This window comes from Hippopotamus amphibius, chromosome 14, assembly GCF_030028045.1.
Source record: "Hippopotamus amphibius kiboko isolate mHipAmp2 chromosome 14, mHipAmp2.hap2, whole genome shotgun sequence".
NCBI lineage: Eukaryota > Metazoa > Chordata > Mammalia > Artiodactyla > Hippopotamidae > Hippopotamus > Hippopotamus amphibius.
In genome coordinates, this window is record NC_080199.1 from 66,580,899 (window position 1) to 66,605,299 (window position 24,401).

The following is a 24,401-nucleotide window of genomic DNA, read 5'->3' on the forward strand; positions in this document are numbered from 1 at the left end:
AAAGAGGTTTTCTCCTGGAATCTTTTCTACCTCCCCGTCTTAGATTCTCCCAGAGCAAAACTCTGTCCCCACAAAAGAACTGGCCAGCTTCTGCAGAGCTACAGCTATCGAGTGTTTCAAAAACTGCCAAGTCAAGCTCTAGGAAGGAGAAGCACGAGGGACCGGTCTTTGTTATTAGGAACAACTGTTATAGGTCTGCCCTTCCCTCATGGTCCCTTCCGCCCTCTGTATGGCTTAGTTACAGCTCCCACGTGGGTCTAAAGGTAAGGTGGTCAAACATGAACCCAACATTACACTGTAAAATAAGGACGTGCAGATTTCTGTCCACCTACTCCACTAGAACAAATTTGGGTTTGTAATAAGCAGACAAAGCGGAATTATGTCCTTGGACAGATACATGCTACCTTGTAGTTCCTAATATTGCCTAAAGCTTCCTCTCCTTTAGGTACTTAAAATATAACTAACATACCAAACAATAAAATTAATATTAATATACTTCAGGTAGAAAGCGAATTAAGAAGAATAGAACTTGAAAATGTCTTCTAGACCTGGAGAAATGTTTTACCAAGTATGGATAAAGTCACTGACTCAGAAATTCTGACCACACTTCCTATCCAGAGAAAACGGACACAAAATTTAACATTGTTAGTTGCATTTTTTAAAATCTTATTTTAATGTCTAGGAAATGTCTTAGTTGTTGCAATAAATATTGGGAGAGATTTACGAGACTCCAGCTATGAAAAAGCAAATAGGTGTTGAAGGCAGGGATTGAGATACCGAATTGCTTTACCGTAAGTCCAAGTTCAAGAGTTCTGAAGGTACACTGCGCCACTTCATAAAAGATAGCACGTGAACCAAAGTTTTGTTTCACTGGGTTGCGACACGTACGAAATTGATCTAATTTTAAAGAATGCCAAAATTGTCAGACTTGAAAAAAAAAAAAAAACTGGGAAGAAAGAAAGCAGAAACACTCAAAAGAAGCAGGACTTGAAGCTTAAGTTGCCAATTGAGCATTTATTGTATGCTTGGTTATGCAGAGTACAGGCAGACCTCAGAGAGATTGCAGGTTGGGTTTCAGACCACAATAAAGTGAATATTGTAATAAAGTGAGTCACATGAACTTTGTTTCCCAGTGCAAATAAAATTATTCAAACTAAACTGTAGTCTATAGCGTGTACAATAGCATCATGTCTAAAAAGCAACATACACACCTTCATTAAAAAATACTTTATTGTTGAAAAATGCCAAACATCACCTGATCTTTGAAGGAGTTATAATCTTTTTGCTGGTGGAAGGTTTGAAATATTGAGAGAACTATGAAAACGTGACACAGAAACATGAAGTGAGCAGATGCTGTAGGAAAAATGGCACTGATAGAGTTGTTGGAAGCAGGGTACCACCAACCTTCAATTTGTAAAAAAGTGCAGTACCATGGAAGTGCAGTCAAATGAGGTCTGCCAGTATTCAGTAAACCAAACTAGGTAAAGAGAAGCCCAAACCACCTCCACGCATTTGCTTACCGAATTCACCTACCGTCTATGTGGGGCATCGTGACAGTGAGCTTGATGAGGTTTGCATACTCTGGGTCCTCGGGGCCTGTGTAGCGCAATTTAGCAGAGAAGGGCTCCGCTCCCACTATCCCTGGCACGCGGGGCTGACAAAGACCTCAAGGCAAAATGAAGACATTTATGCTAAAAGAAGATAATAGACAACACCTAAAGTATATATATATTTTAATAGGCGCTACTATTTTTCTATGTATCAATACTTTAAAATTCTCTGTGGACCAAGGCATTGCTGTAATAACAAGGTATGGACACTTTACACACTTCTCTCCCTGGACTGTCCTTCTCCTGCTGCCCCAGAAAACTCCTGCTCATCCAACAGCCAGCTGGGAGTGACTTGGCATCACACATGAGCCACCCTGTCCAGATCTGACCCTCGCGTGCCATCTACTTCATCTCCTGATCTCCCTTCCCTCCCTCACATCCTGCCCCATTTCTCTGCTTATAGTTTCCAGAATGTCCCATGTTTTCTCATGCTTCTACCAGTCTCCGCTCATGCTTTTTTTCCCCCTACTGTTTTCAAGACTCAGCTTAAGCATCTTCTCTTTGATGAAACTGTTTCTGATCCACTCAGGCTAGAACTCATCACTACTACCCTTGCACTTCTGTGTCCTGTCCAGACTAAACTGTGTCTGTGTTTTCAATTTGAGAGTGAACTCCTGGAAGGCAGGAATCCTGCTTTATTTTTCATATCACAGCAAAAAGCCTGACATATGTGTGGCGATCGAAAAATACAAAATGAATAAATATTTGTTTTCTAATAAATCTTTTTGTGAATATAGATTATCATTTAAAAATACTTATAGAGTATTACAGAATACATGGGGCATTTGGAGGAATGAATAACTAGAAATTAGACATTTATAACATTCCATGGTACCCCAGCAACCTTTATATGCAAAGGGCCAGGCACTACCTTCTTCTCTGCCGATGGTGACAATAGGGCTCATCAGCTCCAAGCCTTCACTGCCGTCAGCATTCACAGCCCGGGCCGCGCACTGCACCCTAGAGCCAGGCTGGAAGTATATGGAGTCTAAAGTGATCATCTTAGATGAGGTGAAAAAGGTGTCAAAGTCCACTTCTCTCATGGGGCTGGTCACCCCGTCGGGGCCAGCGGGTGCGCTGATCAGCCATCGGTACCGAGTCAGAGTGTCATTGATGTTCTCGCTTGCACAAATGGAGCCTGTTTTGTCATAGTCTGAATATTTAGGGTTGCAAGCCTGTGGGAAACAAATAACTGTATTAGGGCCACAATATAGAACAAGGTGGAAATTATTAAAAGTTCTCCCTACCTTAGTGTTTTCACTGCTACTTTTTTTCCATTGCTATGTTATTCATGCAACTTTCAAATTCCTATTCCTAGCGATGCTAGCTTTCATGAACTCTAATCCTGCATTTCAAACAGCTTATTGGGTTTTTCCACCTTTAACTTGATACGAGTCAAAGTGTTACCCATTTCATCATCTCTCAAATCCTCAGAGTTGTCAAATTGTCCTTTTTTTTTCTCTCTCCCTCTCTTCCTCCTCTCTCTTATTTTGCCCGCTGTGTCCAGTGGGTCAGTAAACTTGGTTGACTTTTCGTGTGTAATGTCTCTTAAGTTGATCCCTTTCTTCCCATTCCCAGCATCACTTGTAATTCAGGGCCTTTCTAGTCAGGTGACCACTGCTGCCATGGTAACACTCCAACACAACCCCTCTTCTCAGGGGTTCTAAAAAGCTCCCCGCTATCCAATAAATGAAGTCCACATTCCTTACTATAACATTTCAAGACCTCTGTAACTTGCACCACATTATATTTCTGCCTTGCTAATCCAATAAACATTTATTGTATACCTGTTACATGTAGGTCATTATACCAGGGATATTGCGATGTAAGAATAACTGTGTCCCAGGTTTTGCTCACAAGGAGCTTATAATTTATACCTAAGAGAAGGTGACTAGAAAAGTCATGATAATATGCCATCTGTAATGTAACCACTTTATCCTGGAATGACGATTCCTTATGTGACTCAAACTATTGACGTTTTCCTCGGACCATCCCAAACCTTCCCTCACAGGTGGAGCTGCTATTCTATCTCCTAGTTTGTATCATAATGACCACATCATGCCTTATAGTAAGCGTGACTGATTCTTAAACATTTTTCTCTCCCTTATTTTTAAATTCGTTGAGAGTAGAGTTCAAATTTTATTTATTTTTCTCTCAGTGACAAACCCTGAGATAATATGCGATAACGCACTGTGTGTACATGAATTAGTAAACCTTTGTTGGATGAAGGAAGAAAAATGAGAGCTTTACTTGATTAATATTTTCCTTTCCAAAGTTCAAAGATTAAATCCTGCAGTTTTCCCCACTTTTATTTCATCATGACAAAGCCCGTACTACGTTGGTTAATGTTCATAATTATTTTCATTATTTTACAATTTTCCTCAACGTCCTACTCACTGTGATACAGATGACAGGATAACCAGACACAGGCCCAGCACTCTCTTTGGCTCTGGAAGTGTCATCATACATCAGTAAGGACACAATTTGAGGGACAGAAGGAAAAGTGACATCTGCCATGCTGTTCATTTCTTCTATATACACAATGGCTTTGGTCGCCTAGAAGGAAAAGATAATTATCTGTGATCATTGAAATATTAGACTCCTGGTGCTTCTATTGTGCAGAACAATACTCAAAATGCTTAGCAAGTCCATGGCTTCATTATAATAAGAACTGTCACACCCAGAGCCTCTGCAGTGCGACATGCCCTGTGTGGTTTTTTCCTAATGACCCTGGCACATACCAGGGAGGGTACCTGAGCCCAGGGCAGCCTGGGTTGGCTAGCGGTCCACAAAGTATCTGGGCTGTAGTTTTCTCTCCACATTGTGAAGACAGTAGCTAAATCTACCCTGGGGTTGTAAAGTGGGAGATCTTTGACAAAGTCAATTAGTTAATAGTGGGAGGAAAGCTGAAAGTCAACGGGGTAGAAGGCAGATTCTAGGGGTCATGTGACAGCACAGACCCTGCCGAAGTGGATGTCAGGTGAAAAGTGCAGCTTTAGATGAGCAGAAGCCTGAAACACAGCAGAGGGAGAAGTTGAGTCACAGACAGAAGAGGAACCTGTGAACATCTGCTGCTGATAGGGTGACAAGGACACCCTGCCTTTTACTTCCGAATCACCTTCCAATATCCGATCTTACATCACAGTTTCCAGGCCTACATTTACGTGTGTCTTCTTAAAAGAGGCTTTGATCACTTGAAGTGATTTGAGTGAATCTCTGTTCCTCTTACTCAAAAGAGTTTTAATGCTCCAAAAATATTAAAGACATTTCTTATGTGATCAAGACTTATAAAATATATTTTTAAAAGACTTTCGGCCTCTACTTCTTGAATTTTAAATATGACTTGAAAAAAACCCCGAGGCACTGTAAATACCATCAAGTAGTAAAGATTATAAAATATTAAAAATACCTGTACTTAAGGAAAAAAATTTCCCCAATTTGATCTCATACTAATAGGGAAACAATAAAAGAAATAGAGTAAATGTAAGCACAGATATTATAAACACTGGTCCGTTCCTTAAATCATTTAGCTTTAACAATTAGGTTTAAAGGTCAAAATTCTATGGAAATTACGTTTATCTTGAAGAAAATCAGGTTGATGACACAATATAAATTAAACATAGAAAAGAAGTGTTAGGACAGAATCATTTGGGTCACTGAGGCTCTGGACATCAATTTAATAAAGTTACAATGAGCAGGTGGGAATTCTGAGGGTTAGCAAACTGTTTTGTGGGTTAAAAAGTGTGTTTTAATGAGTCATGGCAGTAAATTAATAGTATCATCTTTTGCTGAGACTATGCTTTCTCTCCGGAGGTTAATCCCAGATTCAATCATATTGACAGAAATGGGAAGGGTAACTGGACTGACGTGGGACTCAGAGACTCTAGTCCTTGACTTTCTACAAACATGATTTTTCAAGAAAGAGACAGGAATTTTTTTTTTTCTTCTCTTTGCCTGCGCTGTGCAGCTTGCAGGATCTTAGTTCCCTGACCAGGGATTGAACCCGGGCTCTCGGCAGTGAAAACGTGGAGTCCTAACCACTGGACCGCCACGGAACGAGGAATTTCTTGATTCTAGTTTTCCGATGGAAACAAAATTTATTTAGGAGGTGAAAAGGGATTATGTGCATCTTCTTTATATAAAGGTGTATAAAGTCCATTACTTAACTGTACACTTTGTGATGCTTACATGCATTTTCCCTGATAAAATGCTGGCCACGAGTTTATATCCATATTTTATTACTTACCTGAGTCTCTGCTATCATATTTTCATCCGGTTTTAGGTGGACAGTGAAGGCCTCTCTCATCTCTCTTACGCCATCGAATATTACTTCAATTTCAACAATGTGCTGGGTCTCTCCCCCCTTAAACTCAATTTCTACAAATGCAAAATCACAGGTTTAAATCTTTTACACAGGAATATGAGAAGTTTTTGTTAAGCTTCTTTGACAGTGACCCACAATGAGAAATTTATATTGTGGCCCAGTATGTTTGTGTATGTGTGTGTGTGCATACATGAGTGGGAATAAGATGGGATAAAAAATTTTAAAACATCACCTATTCTTACCATATGCACTGCACTCTAATCTTTTTTCTATTTCACTCCATCTTATCCAGAAGAAAATGCTGATCATAGTTAGTGATTAGAATAATTACTACTAAATTAATTACTACTAAATTAATTTATTGACCCACAGTTTGAAAACCTGCTGAGCTATGGGATGAACAATCAACAGTTCTAATACGGGGACACAACCAGACAGACGCACCTCTCATTTCCCAGAACTTCTAAACCAATGGGACATAAGTCAAAAATATGATCGGGTATTATTGAGTGTGAATAGTATTTTCATTATGTAAATATCTAGGAGAGCTGGACATAAAATTGTTGAAATTTTTAGTAGCATGTCAAATTACATTGTAAAAAAACTTCTCTTGGTTGTTGATATTAATCTTGGAAATTCAGAACATTTCTTTTAGAAAAATGTTATTGGCATTTTTTCTCTTACCCCGTCCCTCCTCACGAAAAACAATTCCTTTGTTGTCATGAAAATTAAAGCCAATAATGATAATCCTTTTTTAACCATGCATTCTAAAATTCTTAAAATGTTTAAATTAATTGATTTTATTGAATGCATGAATAAGCAGCTGACCAAACTTGGATAAACAATTTTGTTAGTTTTACAATGCCTTTTGAGAAACTGGTTCAGAAGAGGAAATAAAGAATATAATGCACAATCTTTCCAATCAGAGAAGATAACAGATGCTGTTTTCTGATGTAACTGTGGTATTCAATCATTTTAATTCTAAATTAAGAAATCCTTTAAAATGTGACAGAAGAAAATGTGTCTCCAATGTATTTTTCTTTTCCTACTTCCGTCAACTATGAAAAAGATTTTTTTTTCTTTAAAACTGAATTAGTAAGGCAGACTTATCTTGAAAATTAGTTCTATTTCTGGGTACAGCCATTTTCCACATTAATCTTAGCCTGCTCTTTCAGACCATTAGCCTTAGATTTCTTACACCCAAAGAGGGCTTGTGGGTCTTGTTTCAGAGGATGAAGATAGCTGATCAATTCCAGGTCACCAATTTGTTTGGTTTGACCTGGGTGATGTTGCAATGAAAAGTTAGTTTCTAACCCTTAAACATCTGGGGATTTCATAGGAAAATACAGATTTTTTTCAGATCTTTGGCACTTTTCTGCCTGGCAACAGGCAGCTGGCTATGACAGTACCAGTCTTTCTCAGCAGGGAATGGACTTTCCAGTTGAAGGACATGTCCATCACACCCTCTTTCCCTCACACTTCCCTTGCTCCACTCATTTTTGTTGCCTGTCTTAGCCTTGTAAGCATTTGAGTTTTGTAACCCTCTGGATCATATAAACCCAGTTTTTAAGGAGTTGAAAACTTGAGTATCTATTTTAAATGCTTAAATATTGTTTCCCTACAGTATATGTGCTAGATGATAGTTGTTTCCTCACTTTATACTCTTTATCGGCCACTTTATAGACATTTTTAACACAAAAACATTTCAACGTTTATTCTATATTTATTTTTTTTGTTTGTTGTAAAGGACTGACATCAATTTGTACCATAAAAGGAGAAATATATTTCAGGAAAGATTATTAAATTTTTCTTATAAACGTTCACACACAACAGGATGACCTTTATAGGATGAAAGAGATACAGATTAATTGTGTTATTTAATTTTTCTCTGACTTCATTTGTCAGTCTACTATGTACACATAATTTTCTTTCTGTTTTAGAAAAAAGAATTGTTTTCTTTCTAAGAAAAACACTTTCTGTTAAAGGTCATTTCATCCATATTTAGAAGGTGTTTCCTTCATGTAAAATGTGCTCATTTTAGAAATACTTATTTTAGATTGTATAATTTAGTAGCTGATCAGTTTTCCCCTCTCATTTTGGGTTTTATATGCTTTATTTCAAATATATTATCATTCTTTACATAGAAAATAATATGAGGATAACGTTGAAGCTCTATAGTAGCTCGTCAACCTTTTACCATATGTTACCAAAGAAAATACACACTGCTTTGTAGAAGATGCTATTTTTCCCTACTTTCTCATTAACTCTATTCCTGATCCAGTAATACCTATCAGTCACTTAATCAACTTTGTTCTCAAGCTGGCAGATCAAGATGAATGCCTGTAGTCTATGATCATCAAAAACTATTGGCAGTAGGAGGTAGGAAACAAGAAAAAAAATACAGTTGGAGTTGGATAAATACAACTCCAAATAACTCGCAAACAATTTGGACATCAATTTATGTCTATTTTACCAGCAGATAATCTGCAGAGAGAGAGAACACGAGACAGAAGAACTGATTTGTTTTATACTCATAAAAGTAAATGTTGAAATGATCTGAAAGTCTGAAGAAGGAGAAGGATGTATGAAATGTATTCATAATGAGCTCCTAAGGCCCACAGATATGGTCTCTGTGGTTGGTAATCCGTCCCCCTTTTACTGCCTTCCATCAACACACAATTTTCTAGCTTGAAGTTTTGGATTGTTGGTGTTCTATAAACTAAAAAAGACTGTCCACTTGGCTATCATGAACATTTTCAATGTAACAGAATATTCAGGAAAGTTATTTAACATCAAATTGCCACAATGAAAGTGAAGCCCATTGAAAATTAAAGTAGACTCCAAACAGGTCATCTAGCACCTTTCCTCAAATTTCCCTTAAGTCCTAACACATACACTCTGTAAGTCAAAAAGGAAACTCTTGAAAATAAATTCCATTGACTTTGTTTTCCTGAAGGAGATGGATTTAAAGGAGCATGTGCTTTTGTACTTCAGTTGGATGGATATTTCTCTTCGTTTCCTCAAGGGCACCAAACACGAACATAGCGTGAGCACACACCACCTGGACAGAGGCCTGGGAGCCCCCTTACCTTCCGACACAGGGTAATAGTCCTCTCCAGAGGTGGCTGAGCCGTCCTTGGTGTGAACTCTTACAATGGAAACCTTTGAAGTGTCTCCTTGGCGAATCACTGGAATTTTTATAACCACTGACTGTCCCAGCTCTTTGGGTTCACTGACGCTAAATTTGGTTTCTCCAAATTTAATAATTGTCTCTAAAACAGGGAGAAACACAGACAAATTAAATTGGAAAGGGAAAGCTTTTTCTCCATTTCTAATGTCTTTTTTGTCCCATGTGGGAGGAGCTTAATTATATTAGACAGTAACTCCTCTACATAAGAGCGAGATCTGTTCTGAGAGCACGTTCGTTAAGTCCAATTTCTCCATAAGTCCAACCAAGTTAGCCTAGGTACCCAACTAACACAATTGGCTATATCATACTATACTGTAATAAGTTTATAATACTTTTTACACAAATAATACTTAAAAAAAACCACAAAAAAATAAAGAAAACATTTTTAATCTTACAGTAGCGTACCTTGAAAAGTACAGTAGTACAGTACAACAGCTGGCATCTAGGGGTATGTTCGCATCTTTGAAAGATCGCAACTTGAAGGTTTGTGTGTAGGGGACTTACTGTATTCTTACCTTGCCTCTGGCCTCTCACTCAATATCACTGGTGAGTGTGTCATGAGAAACTGAGCGTGTGTGGCCCAGCTCCTTCCTTGGAAATTAACCAGCCCCCAGAAAACATGTGCTATGAGCTGTCCCTATTTGCCAAAAATTTGACAGGAGTGGGCCACTGGGAGTAGGAAGGGAAGGAGGAAATTGTTGGTCCAGGACTACCTGCACCCAAGGGTACGTGAGGAGGAGCGGGGAGATATGAACACTTGGGATTTAGCATTTAGGAATAAACCATATTCTTCTACATCAACTTTCAGTTTAAATGGTTTATTTCTTTCTGCATTTGCCTTAGTCTTTTTCCTACTTCTCAATCACTTTAAACGCCTAGGCAGAAAAACAAACAAACAAACCCAAAAATCAAACAAAAAAGCCTAGGCAGAAAGAGGGGGTGATTTTTTGCACCACCTAAATCTTTAGCACAGATGGATTTCAGTTGCCAGTTTACAGCTGAGCACAAGAAATGGCTTCTTACTATCAGCATCATCTCTGATCCTTATCAGAGTTTCATTCTGTTCACCAACCGCAGCTCCAAAAGGAGAATTGCTCTGTGGAGTACCAAGAACCAGGCGGAGCTCCTCTACCTCCTCGTACAGTATGTCATCCATCAGCTCAAGGATACAAGGCTTTTCAGTCTCACCTGGAACAATAATAACGACAGCAGGTCAATCACATCCCCTCGGCCATAAGGGATACATCTGCAACCAGAACCATGAGGGTAGGGATGTTACTTTTTTTCCCTGCTGTAGCAACAGTGTAAAGTACAGAGTCTGGCAAGTAATAAACCTTCAATTAATACTTGCTGAATGAATGACAAGGTTTGAACATATGCAATGACAGGCCCCTATTTGTACAGGAAATTTCTTTAAGGTCTGTCTTTAAGTTCTGTCACTCATCTTAGCCAAAAAGGGAAAAAGAGCAAATGCCAATTTTGTTTATAAATTTCCAACATTATGACCAGGAAGAAGCAAATTTAGCAACCTTGTACTGGTGGGTCATTGTTAATCTGACCACAGTATATATTTCTTGTACAACTATTGGATCAAAGCGATCAAATATTTTATGACATTAGATGAATATTAAAAATATGATATCTATTTCCTTTCATTTCTGTCATTTGAACATTGTCTTTCCCAGCACTGTGAAATCTATACATTTGGTATGCCATTATTTGCTGAATAAGTTTTGAATAAACAACATAGCACATCACTAGAAACCAATCAGTAAGTTGATATGGAAACCAAAAGAACATTCATTCAACCTGTTAAAATCTACCTCACTTTATTATCATTTAGTGCATATTAAACCACGTCATAAGCTTCTTGAAACCAAGAACTTGTATTTCCTTGATAGATATTTCACATCCAAAACTTGCTGTGCGCAAATTCCAAATAAAAATTTCAGGCTGAAAGGTACCAGGAAGGAATGTGATGATGGAGGTATCCGTGTTGGGGCGTTCTTCAAAGTCCATCATCACTTGTGCAGACCCCTGTCGCGTATAGCATCTCACTGAAGACCTGCAGTGGATATCTCCACTCCTGTGAATTGTGGCAACTACCTGCCCATCATGTTCATTGCCAGTATATACTTGTTCTTTGAATTGCATTTTAGGCACTGCAGGAAATACAAGAAAATAAACATATGGATCAAAGTGAACAGAAATGTACGGAAAACGGCATTTCAGAAAACATGGTTTCCTGGGAAGAATAATGGAACAGAAAAGAGAAGAACTGGATGGCAGTCTCCACTCAGTCACTTGCCAGTGTTTTGGCCTTGAGCGTATCACTGAACTCGGTGTTTTGATTTCCTTATCCTTGAAATTTTGCTCTGCCTGTTTCATGCAGTAGGGAGATGCAAAGAAATGTGAGAAAGTAGATAAAACCAGGGACTTTAAGATGTCTATCAATATACGTTGCTTACTCATGAGCTTCTCAGAATATTTTGATATGAATAACATTAAGTGTTGTGCACATAATTACAAGCATCATTTACCCGGACCATGTTGGAAAAGCTGACAATGACTACAATATTATATATAGTATATAATATATAGGTGACACCTATACTGGGTCAATGAACTATACGTCTCATTGACCTTAGGTTAGACTCCTCCAAGCAATGTCAAGATCATGATGGCAGAAGATGATGCAGAATTCCCTTGTGATGACGTGTCAGAGAGCCCTGCCATGTGTCCAGAAGCTTGCTGGCTCAGAACAGTGTTTGTGGCACATCATTAGGGGAATTTCAGGAGTGTCTGGGTGTAAGGAGATAACAGAAAGTGCCTTGTGTTGAGAAGTGGAAAAAAAGACCATTAATACTCAAGGGTTTGTGCAACCCCATGTGGTTCCACCCATCTGTGGGAGGGAATTCTTGACACACAATTAAGATATTGATAAAAATCTCATTTTCTTTTTTTAATGTGAGAGGATGACTACAGGTTTTCTTCTGAGACTGCTTACTTCTATCAAAATAATCAGGACGAGAAAGGAAGTCGTGGTCAGCTAAGGTATTATTACGGGTTAAACTGTGTCCCTCTCCCTGCTCCCCCCCAATTCTCAGGTTGAAGTTCTAACACCCAATTCCTGAGAATGTGACCTCATGTGGGGATACGGGCTTTACAGAGCTAATCAAGTATAAATGAGGTCATTAGGATGGGCTCTAATTCAATATGACTGGCGTCCTTATATAAAAGGGAAATTTGGACGCAGAGATACACACAGGAGCTGATGTAAAGACACGTAGGGAAAAGACGGCCGTCTATGAGCCAAGACTGAGGGCTGGAACCGATCATTCTCTCGCATCCCTTTGAAAGAAGCAATCCTGCTGATACCTTGATCTTGGACTCCTAGCCTCCAGAACTGTCAGACAAGAAATTTCTGAGTCTGTAGTACTTTGTTATGGCATCCCTAGCAACCTAATACAGGTATATAAACCCCAGTTTATCATTTTACTTAACATTTACATAAACTCTCGCTTATCATTTTACTTATCATCGTAAATGAATAAACACTCACAATCTGAGACAGAATCATTTATGGCCACTGTGGCTTTGCTGGGATCACCGAGCGCAGCATTCACAGGCATTCGAAGCACCAGTTCAAATTTCTCAATGCCCTCCAGCACTGGTTGTCCAAGGTCATCCAGAATGGTAACACGAACCGTCTGCATGTTGACTCCAGGGGCAAAATCTAAACTGCGACTGATGCCCACGTAATCTGTTCCAGCTATGACAGTAACAGAAGAATTTTTCAGCTGGGGACTAACTAAATTTAAACAAAATTACGAGAAGCCAACTACGTAGATATATTTATAATTCTTTTTAAAATACATAGACTAGCGTAACGTTACAGAAAAGTACACTTAATGAAATGCAAAAGATTAGTAGCTACATTGGTTATTGCGATGGTAGCTCAAAGATCAGGTTCTGAACTTTGTCTTATCTATGTCTAATAAGTTATTTTACCTTTAGTTACTTTAGCTGTCTGGCTTATAGTTTTTTTTAATCTATTTTGAATTCTCAGTGTTAAAAATCACGTCTAAAAGTAATCAGCATATCAATCAAGTATTTGAGTATCATAAGTTATATATGAAATAAAGATTGAAATTTTGTTAACATTAGTTAAATATCTATTTATAGTCAGAAGCTCCTACAGAACATCTTATTTAAGTGTGTGATTGCCTGCTGGTTAAAGCAACACGTTTCAGATAGAAGCTTTTGTCCCACGTGCTTCACCCACACCTACCCCAGGCAAAGACAGCAATCCTTCCTTCTCAAAGACATACTTGGTTTTTGGCTTATTACTTTTCAGCCTGTGGGGTGCATACTAGTGTTGACATCTCCATTTATGTCTCAAGTAGTTAAAAAACAAAACTTTCTGTTACACTTCAGGCACTATATCCGTAAAGACTCGGAATAGGGGAGAGAATTCAGTATCATTTCTTCTTTGTTTTCATATCTTCTCCTCCTCTAACTCTCCTTTTGTATCTATTTACCTCTGAATATGCAATTATGTTTGCGTATATGCCTTTAATTCATACATTGTATCTGAATCTCATTGTGGTTCTACTTGTATTTTTCTTTTCCTCTGTTTCTTCACCTTGATTCTCATCTCTCTGTTTGATTTGAAATTTCTCTAAAGAAATGACTAATTCGGCTCAACAAACATTTATTGGACACTGACTACATGCAAAGCACTTTGCTGGTTCCACAACATTAAAAAAAGTGAAAATCTAAGGATGACTTTTAAAATGGGACAGCCACTGCTTGCTTTGTGTGATGAATGTGTGGTGAGTGTATGATGCACATGTGTGTGTCCATGAGAAAGAGATCGTTTGTATTGGTTTGGCCAAAAAGTTTGCTCGAAACAGCTTATGGAAAAACCCAAATGAACTTTTTGGCCAACCCAGTATTATCGGTCATTTAAAGCACACGAAGAGGGAAATTTCCTTTTTTTTTTTTTAATACATATATCATCCTGGTTTTTTTTTAGATCCTTTTCTCGATTCGGAAACTTTTTTTTTGTGGCTGTGTTGGGTCTTCGTTGCCGTATGTGGGCTTTCTCTGGTTGTGGCAAGGGGGGGCTACGCTTTGCTGCAGTGCATGGGCTTCTCATTGTAATGGCTTCTCTTGTGGAGCACGAGCTTCAGTAGCTACAGCACATGGGTTCAGTAGTTGTGGCATGCAGGCCCTAAAGTGCAGGCTCAGTAGTTGTGGCGCTTGGGCTTAGTTGCTCTGAGGCATACGGGGTCTTCCTGGATCAGGGATCGAAGCCGTGTCCCCTGCAATGGCAGGCGGATTCTCAACCACTGTGCCACCAGGTAAGTCCCCCAAAATGAGATTTCTTATCTTATGCTTGTCCTAAACTTTAAGATAAACTTTTTGCAGATATAGATTCCAGAGTAAAAGCAAGCATGTGTCATCTAGGACAGACTGTATGATGAAGTGTGAAAAAAGTCTTTGGGTCTTAAGCATTTATGGGGACATTTGTTTAAAATGAGGAAGGAGCCAAGCTGGAGATACATACCTGCGTGACACTTAAACGTCACTAGATTTCCATGAGGGTGGCCTTCATGATTACCCTTGTTGCACATATGATGTCATAATATTCAACGATGGTAGATTTGCCAAGTATAGAAAACCAATTCATGCAAATAGAGGCATTCAAACGTAGAGCCTTTGACTTACATGTCTATAACCTAGCTTTTGACTCGTGGCCCTTAGATGTATTTTCTCACAACAGTAACTAGAGCCTAGATTTACCTACTATACAGTAATAATTTCAGGAAAAAAATACATTCAATCAGACTGCTTTAACAGAAGTGAAGTGTTGGGACTCTAAGGTATTTTGTCATAGTAAGTTGACAATTGTAGAATAAAAGGATTGTTGTAGGAACCTGCTCACCATCTGCAGAGGGAGGATCTGTTTTCCGAGACCTCACAGTGACACTGGACGCCTTGGACAGGTCGGTGCCCGTTCTCCACACCCGCACCTCCACTGAGCCCGCACTCTCGTCCACAGAGTATTCGACGTCACCAAAGTAGAAGACGGGTTCTGTTCAGGAAGAAACAGAAGCCGTTACTATGACATTTACTTTTCCACATCAAACTCTACGGATGAAATTCTAAAGAATCGTTAGCTTCCTCTTATCGACTTCCTTATATCACCAATTTTTTTTTTCCTTTTAGCAATAACGTCTCTTTAATCCGTAGATTTATACAGTTTTTCAGATCAAAATGCCTCTATTGAAAATAAAAATACATAAAGTGTCTAGTGGAACTTTTTTTTTAATTACTTCTTTTGTTTTGCTTTGTTTTGTTTCTTTTTGGCTACACCGTGAGGCTTGTGGGATCTTAGTTCCCCAACCAGGGACTGAACCCGAGTGGAAGTACTGAGTCCTAACCACTGGACCACCAGGGAATTCCCTCTAATGGAATATTCTTATCTCGAGGCATATGAGTTACTTTGTCTCCTGTATGTGGGATTATAAATGGCTTCTAAATGTACTTCCTAAAAGTTTAGCTGGTAAAATAGCACCCACATAAACAAAACACATAAAGCTGAAATGTTATGAATTTGGCCCAAATGCTCATTTTACTGTCTGCTACCGAGTCATCACTCTGGAGACTATTTGCATAACGACATCTTCTAGTCCATTAATTCAATGTATTTGGGTCTGTTATAACCCCCAGAGAGCTAGCACCTATTGGCATACCTAGAACATATATGATTATGAGTCCTGAAGACTTCAGGACATGATTATAGGTTACCTATAGGGTTTTGGGGGTACCTGATACCCAACTGAGGTTCCACTGGAGAAATAATCTCATACCAAGGGGCTTACACTTGTTTTAAACATGTATGAAAATCATGTGACTTAGGTCATTAAAGTAGGACACATGGTTTGGAGACTTTGCATTTTTCTCTAGTATTGGTGATGCATTGGTCTAACCATCATTCTCTGTCTAATTCCACCTGGGACCAGCAGTTTACCTTGCGAGGCAGCTGCCAGAAGTCCGAGGGACAGCAGTTAGCTGACTAATGAAGAAAAATGAGAGATGATTTGTGAGCTTACTAAAAAAAACTCCCAAAACTTATTTTGAAATATTTATAGGCTCATGGGAAATTGCAGAAATAGCATATGAAGAGCATACTTTACCCACTATGAGCCTATTTTATAAGCAACCATCAACAAACATAAATTAATTGAGTATATTCACATACTAAGGGAAATAGCCCTTTGACTTGAGACACTTTAGTCATCCCTGTGCAGTTTTACTAGACTCCAAAGGACTAAGTCTAAAAGGTCATGCAACTCACATCAATGTTCTCTAAAACACGAGGCCATTCAAGAGATGACTATCACATTTCAGAGCATCTAACTGAATTGCCAAAACAAAAATCAAACAAAACCCTGCAATCATGGCTCAAAACCACCGGAAACCCATTTGGTGCACTGCTCAGGTTGAGTAAGGATTCTTTACTTTCCTGCCCCCAAATAAATTATCTTTATTGAAACTGGAAAATGGTGTTTTCTTTGTTTCTTCATATGGGGAGCATGATAAAAAGTACAGAGCTCCCTGAACTCTTGAATAATGCAAAACCAACCTTGGAAATTTTGCCTGCATGTTTTGGTTCACAGGATGATAAATCTGCCTACAGCATGCTTTCACCTCCTTCTCATCCTTTCACCTTGGACAGTGCAAGGGCATGTGAGTGGATGTGTGCAGATGAAGGTGTTATCTTATTAACCTCAGCCAAGGTGGACCTCAAACACAAGCCAATAAATTCCTTACATTTCTCACAGCTGAGTAGAGGGCAAAGGTGAAGATGGAACCCGGTAAACACTTATTTTGACCAGACGGCCACACCGAGCACATCTGTATGTCTTCTTAAAAGGCTTTTGGAATTATTGCAGAGGCCTGATCATCTGCACCCAGTGAGTGATCTAAGTCTCTTCACATTCCTGGCAAACTACATCATTGCACAGATTAGACTTGAGTTGTGGGAGAGATCTGTGAAATGCAGTAAGGGACACCCTCTATTTAATAATGATACCTCCCATATTCCTGTCTCTCTACTCCTCCCAGATACATCCTAGAGGTGGAACAGAATAAAATCATGTGAGTGAATATGACCATTAATCACCAAATGGGCTACACAGAGACAAAACTTTATTCTGCATGTGTGTGTTCAGACTCACTCCGTCAACTGTAGATCAAGTGTTTTGATGTTACAGCTTAATGTGCAGTTCATAAAAGAAAAAACAAAAATAACTCCATGTAGTACTCTGAAATTTTGTATCCAAGTTGTCATTAAGAGTGAAGAGCAATGGGGGCATCCTAGGTGGTGCAGTGGTTGAGAATCCGCCTGCCAAAGCAGGGGACACGGGTTCGATCCCTGCTCCAGGAAGATCCCACATGCCGCGGAGCAACGAAGCCCGTGCGCCACAACTATTGAGCCCATGTGCTGCAACTACTGAAGCCCATGCGCCTAGAGCCCGCGCACCACAACGAAGAGTAGCCCCCACTCACCGCAACTAAAAAGAAAGCCCGCGCACAGCAAAAAAGACCCAACACAGCCAATAAAATAAGTAAAAAAATAAATGAAAAAAAAAAAGTGAAGAGTAATGATAATAGTTACCATATGTAGAACATTTGTTATGTGTCTGATATATGTGCTTTATGTGTGTGTGTGTGTCAGAGAGAGAGGTAGGAGGTCACAGCACATGTAACAATGCAATAAATAACAAGATTTATGTGAATAATGCAACCAATATTATCATATCGCCATTGTGTAGTATGTTGTTCCCTCCAGCAGAAAGAGTGGGGATGGAAAAAGGGTTTTAATCCTAAACCTCTCAATTTTACCACTGCAGCTAATAGAAGGCGTTAGGAAAGATATTTCTTTCCTTAAGATTGATTTTTTGCTATCCATAGATTTACGTTATTTATGTAATTTCTCTCTCTCTCTGTGCTCTATTCATGTTGACTGGAAAATCAGTCTATCAGTCAACGGCAGTCATTGCGATTAAAGTATAAAGTGATTAACTATGGTGAAATTAAAACGCACTTTAATAGTTTTTATAAGAAAAATAATTCTTCTTAACTGCCTAGTTTCTTATGTCATGGATAAAAAGAAATGGTGAGGCATGAGACCTCCATATCTCTTCAGCGTGGTTAAATGAGAACTGAAAAGAATAATCGTTGTTATTTCCATTCCTCAATACTTTGTCGTATGTCTCTAAAACTTCAATATTATTTATCATTGTTACCATTTGTACAGAATCTTGTGACTATCTAATAATATGAATGACTTAAAAATCCTTCAAGTAGTGGGTTGAGTTATAGATAGTCAGTCAAAGTAGTTGGCAAGAGTTTCCTGGACCATTTGAATGTGTAGGTAATAAACAAGTGAAAGGAAGAGAAGGGTAAATGGATGAAACTGCCAACAGTTAAAGGATACCTGAGCGAAATCCAGAAGAATTGCTTGTTCTTGCAAATTATTATGATTTATGAATACAATTTTAACTCACCTCTCTTTGGTAAGACGCTTATTTGTTTGTTTTTTCTAGGAGCTTGGTTTCTCTTAAAAGTTAAGTAAACTGTAGACCTTTGTCTATGAGTTTTGTAAATACCCACATTACCACTTCAAGTAAATCAGAAAAAAAACTATTTAACTTTGTAATCAGATCTGAAATATACACCCTGCCTTGTAAGTTCATAATCTTAATAGAGAAAACAGGCGGTGGCTGATATTACTACCCGGAATGAGAGAATGATGAAATCAAGTCATGTATCCCACAGCCCACACCCACAAAATACCATAAAAGAGTCATTCGTCACCACTCCACCACCCACGGATGACACGGCAGAATGCATGTTTATTCCCTCTGCAGAGAAAAGACAAGTTATACCCAAATAGTGTGTGAGCAGCGCAAGGAAGGTTTTAAATTGGTTGCGTGAAATAGTGTGAAATTCTTACGGGAAGCCAAACTCCGCTCTCTGTACCCTTTGTGGTGTTAACACTTTTAAATAAAGGGCATAGTTCAAGGCACTGACTACAGAAGTCTGTTTTAGTTCATTAAACACACACGCTTTTCAAGGTGGGGGATACTTTCAATACTAACAACACAGATAGGATCACGTCTGTTTCTTACAAACATAGTTGATGAGGAGGCTTGGCAAGCCGAACAACACACACACCTGCAAATGAAGACAAAGGGAAAATAATTTGAGTTTTTTCCCACAGGGAAAAAAATGAACTTTTTTCCTATGCTGAGTCTGTGGTGTCTAGATTGATGTTTACAATTACTTTGTGTCTCATGAGATGAAAGGAAGAGGTGCCAGTAGTAATTGCTATCTGGAGCCAAACCTTATTTACTCACGTGTACCTGTACCATCAGTCAAGTAGGCTTTGTAGCTCTAAGATGTTTGCTTAGAACTGAATGAAATAAAAAAAATCTTTTACGCCGTCTTTTGGTTCAGTGCCGCAAATAATACAAAGGAGTCTCCCTAAATTATTTCCAACTCAGATCTCTTCGTCTGAGCTTTGGACCTTGCTAACTGCTGCCTACACGGGCTCGTGTCACGGGCACCTCAAGGTAAACTCTCAAACGGAGGCAGTAGAGTCACTGCTGCTGCCCACGCCCTGGTTTCTCTCCAGGTCACTGCCACTAGCTTAGATGCAGCCGGCATCACCTGCCACTGAATTCCTCCAACAGCCACTTAGCCAGGCTCTTAATCAGAGGCCATCCAGGAAAGCAAATCTCATCATGGTAATCCCTTTGCTGAAAGTCTTTCAATGTTTCAGTGCTTGTAGGATTGCTAACGGACTTCTTAACATGGTTTGTAAAACACTAAACATCTGGTCTCAGTTTGCCTTTTAAACCTCATTTTGGCCTCTTTTCTACCCAATAATGCAGTGTCTTGAATGTCTTAAATGTGGCACTCCCGGTCTTTGCTATACCACTGCCATGGCTCCTGGTAGGGATGACTCCTGCTCCTCTCAGGTTTCAGTTTAGAAGTCGCTTGTGCTGTGCAGCACTCTGGCGTCTCCATCAAAGCTCCCCTCCTCCCCCGCCCCAGTCACCTCAGGCGTGTACCCTGCACCATGTCTGAGCTCTCTAAGGGGAGGAATTAAGCCCCCTTTATTCACTGATGTTTTCCTAACACTTCATGTATCAATGCCTGGCTATAGTTGCTCAATTAATGTTTGTGGAGTGAATGAACGTCGTGTAAAACAGGATCACTGATTTGCCAGAGCAAAGGAATAAATATATCTTCATGGTGGGTGAGTAGAAGACAGCTGTCCTTAGCAGCAGGCAGTGGGAGTTACAAAGCCTCAGAAGGAGGACGAAGTCCTTGTCTTTGCAGTAAAATGATTATGCTGGGCTGCCCTCTGAATCTGGAGCAAGTCCGCAGGGGCAAGGGAAGCCCACCACAATGAACTCCAAGAGAATGGGTGTTTTACTGTCACTTTCTAAATACTCTGCGCCTCCAGGCTTTTCCAATTTGGATTTGCATTGGAATCATCCAAGGAGATTTAAAGATACGGATGCTCAGTCTCACCTCCAATTTATTGAATCAGCATTTCCAGTGGGGGCTCCCAGGCACCAGTGTTTTCTCTTTTTCTTTCTTACTTTTTTTTAATTTTTTTTTATTTTTGGGGGTACACCAGGTTCAATCATCTGTTTTTATACACATATCTCCATATTTTGCTTTTTTTTAATAGACTATATTTTTTAGAGTAGTTTTCAGCTCACAGCAAAATTGACCAGAAGGTACAGAGATTTTCCATGTACCCCCTCACCCAACCCATGCATCGCACCAGTGTTTCTGAAAACCTTGACAGGTCTACAGGTTGTTTTAACTCATGTCTTTAGCAAATAATAACTAATGGTTAGATACCACACTAAGTGTTTTGAATTCAATATCTTATTTCATCTTTACTGCCACCCTATGAGGTACGTAATATATTAGTCCTGTCTCCGCAAATAAGGAAACTAAGGATTAGGAAGATAAAGAGATTTGTCGGAAGTCACACATCAGGGAAACAGTGGATTAGGATTCATACCTAGATAAAGCGGGTGCCCTTAACTAAGTTAACTAATCTTAACTAAGACAACCATGATACAAAAGGTTGTCACAAGATTTTAATGTACATAATTTTTACCCCTCAATTCAATGTATGGAGGTTTATTGCATAGAAATGCTAACATAAGTGTACAAAGACACATGCACAAGTATGTTGTACTTCATTTGTACTAGGGCACAATTGAAAACAAGCCCCGAATCCCTCAGAAGAGGACTGGTTGAATTACAGTTCATTCATAAAACGAAACACCAGGCTATGAAGTTGATTTTTTTTCTTTCCTTTTTTTAAGGTTAAAAAGCTAGTGAAGACATTGACATCTGGTTAAAGACCGTTTTGTGATATGCCACCCTCTACTTGGCTTCTTTAGCAGCAATGATAGATTAAAAATGAAAGATCGTATGCCATTTCTTTTTGGTAGCTTTGAAGATTTCCCTTCATCATTATTATACTTGATAAGGGAAGGGAGAGCTACGCTCAAAACAAGATAAGCATCTCTGTGACCTAAAAGTGCAACAGAACAACAGGACATCATAGCGGTGAGTGGAGCCAAAAGTGAATGGTTCTGCTGGTCTCTTATGTCTGGAGACAGGCTGTCAATCAACACTGGAGTCACAGACACCAAAGGAAAACAGAATTCGAGAGTGAGGACAAAATATAGATATTTTCAGCCATCAAAGATGAAGAGGTTTTCTTACCTACACGTGCACACTGAGAAATTGTTAACAGAACAGAAGAAAAGCAAAATCAAAGGGAAGAACTGGATGCAAGAAACTATACTGAGCAATCCATGACATATGCGGCTAAATCCAACTATTTATTGCAAGTAAACAATCATCGTAATTGATATTTTCAACTGAATGCCGAAACTGAAACTTGAGACGACAGAGAGGAAGTGGTAAGCGAAGGAGTTCAGTGGGTGTCTAAGCTATTCCACGTCCTCGAATTTTTCAAGAGAGTAAACCTTGTTAGGCAGATAGTAAAGTATCTTCATTAAAATTATGAGTTGCCACCAAAAGGACAGAGGCCAGCAGAAAATAAAAATCACAAAGGATATGGAAAATCTTGCAGGCGTAACAAGAAGCTGTGAAGGAGAAAAAAATAGAAAAGAAAGAAAAGGAAACACCCATATGCAGAAAAGCCCAAATAAAAAGCCCAAATATATTATTACATAATTCAAACAAAGTAAACTGTTTAACTTTTCTTATTTCAAGGAGACTAGATTAAAAAACAAAAAGACATGAAAAATAGCTGTAAACAAAACTTGAGGAAAATATGAAAATATGAGGATATAAGAAGTATATATTAAGCCAAGATGAAAAAAGCAAGGTGGTGTAGCAACATTAATAAAAGTCCAGTACAATATTTAAAGCAAAAATCATTAATACAGAGGAACTCTATATAATACAAAAGAATAACCCACCAAGATTATATAATAATCTTGAATTTATATAGAAATATAAACCAAAAATTGACAAGATTACAGGATAATATTGATTAATCTATGATTATAGTGAGTTTTTTATTCTACAATGTTCAGAAAATGATAGACGAGACAAAATAATTTAGTAGGAATATTTAAAAAATCACAACATAACCTTTGTCTAGTGTACGTATGTATCTTGTCCCCGCCAACAAAGCATAGTGTCCAAAATAAATTAAAACTCCTGTAAATCTACAAGAACAATTCTAACAGCAAATGGAAAAATTGTATAAACATCCAAGTCTCAGGAGAGAAAAGTTTCACTGTTATATGTAAATAATCTTAAAATAAGACATTATTTAATACTCATAAGATTAGCAAAACCCAAATAATTCAACAATATGAGCAAACAGACATTCTCAGATGCTGCTGGTAGGAAGGTAAATTGCTTTAATCACTTTGGAGGGATTTGACAATATCTGGTAGAACTGAACTTGCACATCCTGCATGACCCTAGGTATACACCCTATAATAGTTCCGTACACGTATATTCAGGAATGTTTGCAAATATGTCTAATGCAACATTATTTATACATACAAAACTCAATGTCAGTAGGGGAATGGATAATTAAAACTCATCTAAATGCATCAAAATAACCAGATCTTGAAAACACAATGCTGATTTTAAAAATAAAGCAAGTTGAAAAAATATTTATCTAATGTATGATCATGGCTACCTTGGAGCACATGGTAGTTGACTGTTACTAGAGGAAACTTACATTTTACACCTGGTGTTTGATTCCTTTAAAGGACCTAAGGCAGTTTAACAGATACACTACTATACAGAAAACAGATAAATAACAAGGTCCTACTGTATAGCACAGGGAAGCATCAACACATACAATATCCTGTAAAAAAAATAATGAAAAAGGCTATGTATATATGTATAACTGAAATGTATCACTTTGCTGTACACCTGAAAGTAACACAATATTTAAAATCAACTATACTTCATTTAAAAAAAAAAGAATAATCACTAAAAAATAAATAAAGGACCTAAGGCAACTACGAAAAATGGAACGTTGGTTAATTTTAGATATAGCACATATTATGCTGTAGTATTTTTGTACATATCTGTGAAGAAAACAATTTTTACATGGTAGTTATAGAATGGTATGCATAAAATAATTCATGTTATTTATATACATATTATTGCATGAAAAATAAGAAAGAATATATATGAAACTGCTAACTGGGTATTTCTTAAAGATGGGATTATGAGGAAATTTTACCTCCTTTGCTACACATTTTTTTAAAATTAATTAATTATATTGGCTGTGTTGGGTCTTTTTTTGCTGTGTGCGGGCTTTCTTTCAGTTGCAGTGAGTGGGGGCTACTCTTCGTTGTGGTGCGTGGGCTTCTCACTGCCGTGGCTTCTCTTGTTGCGGAACATGGGCTCTAGGCACCTGGGCTTCAGTAGTTGCAGCACACAGGCTCAATAGTTGTGGTGCACGGGCTTAGTTGGTCTGCGGCATGTGGGATCTTCCTGGAGCGGGGATTGAACCCGTGTCCCCTGAATTGGCAGGCGGATTCTTAACCACTGTGCCACCTAGGAAGCCCTACACATTTCTTCCACACACTAATTTGCTATACATTTTATTTTTTTTTCCAAGTAGCCTCTATTACTTTTGTAAATAGGAAGAAAAAAATGAAAT

At 38.5% G+C, this 24,401-nt stretch overlaps 1 protein-coding gene across 1 annotated transcript in view; it reads right to left on the reverse strand.

The window, feature by feature from the left end:
* FREM2 (FRAS1 related extracellular matrix 2) overlaps window positions 1-24,401 on the reverse strand; it is a 147,334-nt gene that overhangs the window by 20,059 nt on the left and 102,874 nt on the right. Inside the window, exons 7-15 of the mRNA XM_057707553.1 lie at window positions 15,075-15,224; window positions 12,687-12,896; window positions 11,089-11,286; window positions 10,148-10,312; window positions 9,024-9,206; window positions 5,857-5,987; window positions 4,008-4,166; window positions 2,482-2,785; window positions 1,534-1,665 (exon numbers count right to left, since the gene is read on the reverse strand). Coding sequence (XP_057563536.1) covers window positions 1,534-1,665; window positions 2,482-2,785; window positions 4,008-4,166; window positions 5,857-5,987; window positions 9,024-9,206; window positions 10,148-10,312; window positions 11,089-11,286; window positions 12,687-12,896; window positions 15,075-15,224 — 1,632 coding nt within the window. The remainder of the gene's footprint in view (window positions 1-1,533; window positions 1,666-2,481; window positions 2,786-4,007; window positions 4,167-5,856; window positions 5,988-9,023; window positions 9,207-10,147; window positions 10,313-11,088; window positions 11,287-12,686; window positions 12,897-15,074; window positions 15,225-24,401) is intronic.